General features: G+C 41.2%; 1 protein-coding gene across 1 annotated transcript in view; it reads left to right on the top strand.

Moving 5' to 3' along the window:
- Window positions 1-295: 295 nt before the first annotated feature.
- Window positions 296-8263, top strand: part of LOC136949532 (homeobox protein Meis2) — a gene marked incomplete at its 3' end in the record, with an annotated part of 35213 nt that continues 27245 nt past the window's right edge. The window contains 6 exon segments of the mRNA XM_067243845.1: window positions 296-858; window positions 1366-1595; window positions 1971-2112; window positions 2516-2566; window positions 3174-3224; window positions 3768-3917. Coding sequence (XP_067099946.1) covers window positions 847-858; window positions 1366-1595; window positions 1971-2112; window positions 2516-2566; window positions 3174-3224; window positions 3768-3917 — 636 coding nt within the window.

The following is an 8263-nucleotide window of genomic DNA, read 5'->3' as shown; positions in this document are numbered from 1 at the left end:
CGCATTGCAGGTTAACAGAAACAGAACGCTTTCTGCTTTTCTTTCTGCCTCTCTTATCTGCGAAGGGAATTGGTTGAGAGTAGAAGCCGTGTTGTTTGGCTCCCCCCGTGAGGAGTTGAAGCCGTCCTCGTGCATACTCTGCATATCACAGGATTTGGTCTCTCCTCTCTTTCTGTAGCTGTTGTAGGACTGGCTATGGCCACTGCTACTTCCGGGTTCCGTCATTTCATTCTCCTGCCGATCAGCGCAGCAAACTGACTCTGTTCTATAAGCAAGCTAGCAGCCAACCTGCCAACACTCGCTGACACTCACTCATCTCAGACCGCGAGATAGATGAAATACCTACGGGGGAAAGGAAAGATCTGAATTGCAATCTCTTAATTTCTACTGCTTTTTTCTTTTTACAGTAATAATAAAACAAGATAGCGATCCGGAGGCAGAAGGGAGACGTGGACTTGCTGGATGAAAACGGGCTAAAAAGATTCATCCTCTCTTGAACATCATCACCAACCATCATTCATTCATTACCTTGACAACCCCTGGCTTTGATTGACAGCTGGAGTGGCAAAAAGCCATGAGACACGACAGTTTAGTTACATGCAGGTTGTTGATGGGCCGATTGTAACCTTCAGTTGGGTGCTTGACATTTTTTCTGATTTGGGGAAAGAGGAAAACAAGAAAAATTGCAAAACTCCTCCTGATGCTTCTGCTTCAACTCAACCACATTGGAGAATAGGAGAATTCGAAAAGTTGGTTGAAAAAGGAATCTTAACTCTAAATCACTTTCTAACCGGACTGGGATATTAAATATACGACACATCCAGGAGTTTATTGGAGCGCAGCCTGATGGCGCAAAGGGTAGGTTTTAAATCTCCAACACTTACCTATACAAATCCACTATAGGAGGGCCACCATAGCGCTATCCTCTTGTCAGTGGCGGCTAATTTGCAAAGTTTTCATATCTAAGCCGTTTTATTTGACATTTTTGCAGTACCTTTACTCTTCAAGACAAGTGACAGCCTCTGCTTAACCGACGGTCTCCGCGACATTCGTGGAGCAGTTTTAAAGGGACTCCTAAGTAGTTCGGTGTTTTACCAAAGTAACTCTCCTTCGGGGATAGTCTACCGAAGTTTAGAATGTTTTTGGTAATTACAAATCTTATCAATATATTAACCTGATAGTCTAGCAGTAGCGAGTGACTTTTTAAGATTACAAAGGGAAAGGCATTCCGATTTTGCGGTCGTAGTAATCACTTCTACTACTTCTGCTTTCTATTATGAATGAAATAGGCTACTATATACATTTTGTCAAACTTTTACGCAAAAGTTACTCTGCACATTTTGACTTTATCTTGTTTCATTCCAGTACGATGAGCTGGCCCACTACGGTGGGATGGACGGAGTGGGAGTCCCGGCGTCTATGTACGGAGACCCGCATGCTCCCCGGCCGCTTCCCCAGGTCCATCATTTGAACCATGGACCGCCGCTCCACGCGAGCCAGCACTACGGTGCACATGCACACCCCAACGTTATGCCCACTAGCATGGGCTCCGCTGTCAATGATGTTTTAAAGCGGGACAAAGATCAAATTTATGGGTAGGTAGACACTACAATTTAATACCTTATTATTGAACAATTTCTGCTTTTATGGAACTTTGAATAAATATGTTTCACTTGCTTCACAACGTAATTATATAGGTTTCAAACAAATAATTGTAGTTTCAGAAATTCAGGGATTATTTTATTTATGACAAATGACATTGTCAAAGCAATAAATGTTTTAATTGGCAACATATCACATTTAGCTTTTAAATGTGTACACAGCTAACCATTAGAAGGCGCTGACCAAAACAAGGGTTGCTGTTGCAAAGCCGGACTTTAAGACACGGTTTCTCGGTGTAGCTTGTGCGGAGCTCCGGCGTGGTGGAGCTCGTGGCGGCTTGTACTCAGGCTCTGTTTCCCCTCTTGCAGTCACCCATTATTCCCCCTGCTCGCGCTGGTTTTTGAGAAGTGCGAGCTGGCGACATGCACTCCGAGGGAGCCCGGGGTAGCAGGCGGGGATGTCTGTTCCTCAGACTCCTTCAACGAGGACATCGCAGTCTTTGCCAAACAGGTCACTTTAATTATACTTTATAAAATATAGGCTACACGGATTTTACACTAACTTATGAGACCCACAGCGCATACAGTTGTTGATTGTTAAATACAATTTCAACTATTATTGCAACTTTTGACACTGCACATAGGCTACAGGTTTGTTAATCTTAATGTTGTATTATATAAAATAAAATACATCTTAAACTCATAGCTTTTCTGTTTATAAAGTAGGAACAATGCTTACGATGACATAGCCTTGTACGTGTGTTATATGTAAAAACGATATATTATTTTAGCATTCATTCCGTAATCAACATTATGGTCATTATAGGCAAATAGGCTATGTGTGCATATTCATAACATGTTTTTGAATTATACTTAAAGTAGGCTAACTCCATGTGTCTTGTGTGCTCACATAGGTCCGAGCAGAAAAACCTTTATTTTCATCAAATCCAGAGTTGGACAATTTGGTAAGCGCCGTGTCCTCCTTATCCCGGTTTTAGGTTTGATTGCTATTTAACTTGTTTTTTGGACTTTAATCTGGTTTTCTGTTCTCGGCATCGCAAAGTAAATATGTGAAGATCTGATGCAAAAGCACAACATAGACGTTAGATGGGATTCTTTGAAGTGAGCAAGGGCAAGCTCTAAGGGGTCTCGAGTGGCAGCGTATTACGCTAGCTCTAAGGAGGCCGGGAGGGAAGCCTCTGATTAGGCAGAGCGCTGGGACATCTCGGCGGGTGAAACCAGCCCCACTGCGCCCTGGTCACTCATTTGAAGCATTGTGGCCATACTTGCCGCTTTCATAGTTCAGTCTCTGAGGCCAACAGCTGGCCCGGGTGACCAAATAGGCTATGTCTTGTCTCATTCAATTGTGGAATAAGAAACCTGTCTTCTACATGTAAAATTGACAGTATAATTGTGCTCTCCAGTAAATCTATAAATAACACAACATACTTTTTCCATGTTTGTAGACTTTTTTCAATCTGTAAAATATAACATCGGGCAAATGCTAAATGTCATATGTGTATAATAATCCTTTCATGACTAAATTGCATTTTTGTTTATTTTATTTTTCAGATGATTCAAGCCATACAAGTATTACGGTTTCACCTTTTGGAATTAGAAAAGGTAAACGTTTACATAACATATTATATTGTTTGTAGGCTTGACATTAATCGCTTGTATAGCCTACAGTTTGTTGCACAATATGTCTGATCCTCTGGTGATATTATTTATATCCTCTAGCATGCAAACATTTATTAGATATACAATTTTATTATAAAAAGCATAATTTATATAAACGTTTAAAAGACGTAAAGACACCAACCATTGGCTAATTAAAGTTCTACTACTAGGCTAGAACTAGCCAATAATCACAGTAGTAATCGACTAATGGTATTCATCGTCTGACAAATATTACAGTGTGCCATTTTCTGGTTGATAGATTTAGTTGCGATAGTTTTGTGTAATTCTTTTGACGAGCTGACGGCATGGTATTTATTTTTGCCGTTCAACTTGTTGCTCGAGTCTCAGGAGAATAATAACCACAGCAACAATTTCACTATTGTTTCCTTGCCTTGACCGATAATGCCCAGTAATTGTAGTTATTCTTGGACTGCCCGCACTGTTTCCACATCCTGATTTTGTATCTTATTGTATTCCTCTTTATAGGTTCACGAGCTCTGTGACAATTTTTGCCACCGGTACATCAGTTGTTTGAAAGGAAAAATGCCAATAGATCTGGTTATTGACGAACGGGATGGAAGCTCAAAGTCAGACCATGAGGAGCTCTCAGGATCTTCGACTAACCTAGCCGATCACGTAAGTTGCCTAACAATGGCTTCAATCTCTTTGCAATAGTTTTATGAAAGAGTTATACGTGTGCGTGCGTGTGTGTGTGTGTGTGTGTGTGTGTATACGTTGTGGGTGCCTGCAGGTTTCTTGGTGATATGTTTGACTTGGATTTTCTGCAATGCTCTGTTTTGGTAGATTATATTTGCGAGGAAAGATAGGTTATCTCATGAGCTTTCCTTGATAATTATTTGTTTGATATTTTACTTGACGTCACATTTATTGTTGTATGCGCTTAGTCTTTGACCTCTGTGTCAACAGCTTATTGTATGTACGCCGTTTTTACAAGTAGAATTTGACAATCGATATTTTGAGGTCAAAAGCTTGTTGTAATACAATGGAGAGAGTTATTGTTTTTGTCTTTTAGATTAGAGGCATTCATGTGTGCATAATGCGTCAGTGTGTGGTTACATGGCTTTGGACATGGCCGCCGCGCACTATGGATAGTTGGCCAGTGAAAACTTGACAAATATTTTTATTGCATTGGTTCAACGTCAGCCTACATTAAAACAGACTAAGAATCATACTTTGGGCTTCTGGCACTTACTGAGAAAGTACAACATTTTGTAAAAGCTTTGGAAGAAGTCACGTGGCGCGCGCGTTAAGCTGTTTTATCTGCATAGGTGGATAAAGTAATATTCCATTGCTTCGTAATGTCTACCATCAATGTCAAGTTCATATTAGTCCTATACCTGATGGCCGAGCAGTGCCATGACGTTACTTGCCGTTGATGTTAATGTGTTTAATTGTCTTCTATTGATCGACCTGTGGTTTGCTCTGCAGTGGCTTTTACCTCTCCGCCCTATTTTATGGCCCAGAGGCTCCATAATGCTGAATTCAATTATGTCCACCTGAAGTACAGTGCCTTTAAATTTGAGGATCGATCCCGTGGTTTAAACGTGCCTTTTCAGTGTAATAAACGCTTACTCTGGAATGGGTCAGTAGCCTACATAGCCTACATCCATCTGATTGTATTTGGGAGACTCCTCTCCACGTGATTAAAGTAAGGCTGTTCAAAGATGTCGTATCTGGTCAAATCGGTAAGCGACAAAAGCAACAGAGTGACTGGTTAATATCTAAGCAGCACGAGCCCAAGCCTATTAGGAATCAAAGCAGATTTAAGTGTTATGCAAAGTCACTGCGCTGCATCTGTTGGGTCTGGCTATAGGCCTAATGGCGGCGGATTCTCTTTGAATACCCGTCGCGTTTTCAGACTTGCTCAAAGTGCAATGCAGTAGGTGAATTAAAACACGATCAACACTGAAATGTCAGTGCGGGGCCGGGAAGAGGCTGAAATCTCAATATTGGGTCGCTTGTTCAGAAGAGTGTAGAAATGAGGCATGCTGTTGTTTATACTGAAGAGATTAGATAAACTAGCCTGTTTAGTTTCATGGCAGATGGCTGTTACTCAAGCCAATTTCCAGCGTTCCGTCGCAATGTCTGTACCCAGGCATTGTCATCAGGATACTTGTGAGAAATATTATTTTCATAATTAGACAATTCAATCTGCCAATAAAGAAAATCAGGAGCAGAAATAAACAATCTGTAAGGTGAATGACAAGCCATTTATCCTGTGGTCGTTTAGACTGACCACTTCATTAGGTTTTTTATTTTGGAGCGATTTATTTCTTTCGTGTGGCAGCAATGAACATTTTACTACACCTAATTGCTGGGCTCAGCGTTAACAAAGCGGAAGGGTTGCTTGTGCGTTTTCTGCCATGTTTCCCCGTAGACTTGGCTTTCACTGTGGAAACTATTCTGATAAAGGCCGTTGAGTCGGATTATCTTTATGCAAATGTAGGAACCATGTGCACTAGGCTATAACTTAAACCATCTTTGTTACATTGTTACAAACGTTTGGATGTATAGGCCGAAGCCTTAATTCGACTCATTGTGTGGCATTATTTATTTTCACTTCTTTAATAGGATTTGTGAGTAGGCTATGTCTTCTTGTCAGTAATATTGAATGCATGGTGCAAGTCAAACACTGCTGAAGTGAGGATAATGTGTTAGGTTCAGTGCAAGTGTGTATTTAAGTGCTCACGTATTACCGGCAGCCCTTGACGTGAATGGGTATAGTTATTTCCATATCTAATTTTGGTATTTTAAACTGTTTTATATGTTTCAAATTGAAGGATCATTGATTATACTGTATAGACACAAGACAGAATAACTGAAGTAATGCACAAATGATTTTTTGGGATGATGACAAGCAGTCTGCTTTACTTTTGTCTTAATTACTTTATTATTTATTTTGGCTGTGTTTTATTATTCATTTCTACCCTCTCTTCTAGTTGGAGAGGGGAAGGCAATTTGATAGTTAGATATGCTAATTTATTTAGTTAGAATCTCTCACGTCCATTTTTCTTTGCTTTGATATGCATTTTTAATATATAGCCCAGGGCTACATCTCATTTGGTGAAAGTTGGACTTGCTGGAGATGATGAGGCTCTTCACTGTGAAGGAGACAGCCCGTTGAGCTTGTTTTTTTTCTCCCTCTTCCCTCTTTTCATCCCCTCCCCTCTCTACCACCCTCACCTGATGGGGTAGGCTTGTCCCTAATAAGCCCAGTTTTATTTACACTCAAGTGCAGCACTGTCTGTAGGATGAGAGGGTGATACGATTACAACATTATCGTCAGCAGAGCTAAGGCCTTGATGACATTGTTGGTTTCTGACATTAGCTTCCAGTGTCCATCTCTACCCCCCTTACACACACACACACACACCCTCGCCCCTGCCCGTCATCCCTCCCTCTTGTAACAACATAATAATAATCACGCTAAGTTAAACTTGAAAAGTAAAAGCAAGACTATGTCTCATTGGCAAGAAATATTGTTGCCGTTGTGCTGCTGGATCAACGCTTTGTCCGCTTGTCTTTTAATTAATAAAATTACATTTCAGTCTTTTCTGTGCTATACCCATTGAGCAAGGCGGATAGAATTAATGGTTGCTGATGCTGAAAATTATCTGTTCTAATGAATTTAATGTTGTGATTTCCTGGCATTATTGTGTTGCCCCTTCAGTCAAGCTATCCATTAGCAGAGGGAGCGCTCACACACATGCACATAGAAACTGTAATGACTTGGAATATCGTTTTAGGATTATTTGGTGACATTGTCGTACTTGAATGATTCTTGGCATCCTGGGTTTTGCACTTCTTGCTCTGAGCTTATGACAGTTCCCTCTCTAGGAGGTTATGTGCAGGTTATCTGAGCTTTGCATGGTCGGCATGAAAATGTTCCTGTTTACATATGATTCTCTCAAGCAGCCCCTGGGCCAGAGAAGGCCATTGATCAGACTCCGAACAATGCCTCTGAGTCATACCTATAAGTCCACTGTATATATCTTATGTGCACAACTGCTGCTTGTGTTATTTGTCAAGAGGGGAGGGGGGGGATGTTATGGAATGCCACGTTGGGTTCATGTTCCTATTCTCTTCCAGAGCTCCTGTCGGCCTCCTTGTGTTTGTGTTCGCTAGGCCGCAGTGAGCTGCAGAGCTATTCCATTTCTATGTTTTGGAGGTGTTCCAATTTGACATACACTAGTCCCCTCCAGACCCCCTCCTCCCCACGCAGACCTAGTCCTCAAATAGCGTGGCCTAGCGGAGTGGAGTGCGCTGTTCCAGACTATTGTTTTGGTGGTGGTGGGTTGTCTGGCCCTACATTTCCTATTTGATTAGGGTTGAGATGCAGCGCTTTGTTGGCAGGCATGCATAATCACTACGGCTTGAGACAGAGAGAGAAGAGAGAGACCGATCTCACTTGTTGCGCACCTCGCTCGCCCTCCAAGCACCATGCAATCGAAGTTGCCTCGTCTACTGTGTGCTCAACATAGATCTATCTGTTTTTGGACTATTACACGTGTCTAGCCCTATTTGCATCAATGCACTATGGCATTAGCTTACTTGTTGATGATCATTGTCATGTTAAAAGGGTTTGTGGCACCTCATTTTGAATGGTTTAGATGGGAATTTGCATGTGTTTTTCAACGGCTTCAGGTGTCTTTTTGATAAATCCATCGTCAGAGTTTTGGATTTGTCTTCATGTGTTTATGTGAGTCAAGTCCATAAATCAAACCGAACCAGTGGCGTGGAATCAGCTTTTTATTTCTACTTTTCTGATAGAGTGATTGCACATGTAATGTGCCATTTGGTGCAGTGAACAAGACTTAATTTGCCTCACAGTCACTCCCTCCCGTACGCCTCTTAAAATACATAGTGGCCAATTATTAGATGCTTAATTATTGCTTCTCTTCTATTCCTGGAGTATAATTTGGGGGTTTTGTAAATATGTTTGTTGAATATGGGGACACGTT

This window comes from Osmerus mordax, chromosome 9, assembly GCF_038355195.1.
Source record: "Osmerus mordax isolate fOsmMor3 chromosome 9, fOsmMor3.pri, whole genome shotgun sequence".
In the NCBI taxonomy this organism is placed as follows: Eukaryota; Metazoa; Chordata; class Actinopteri; order Osmeriformes; family Osmeridae; genus Osmerus; species Osmerus mordax.
The sequence above is the reverse complement of the archived record's forward strand: the minus strand, read 5'-3'. Positions and strand labels throughout refer to the sequence as shown.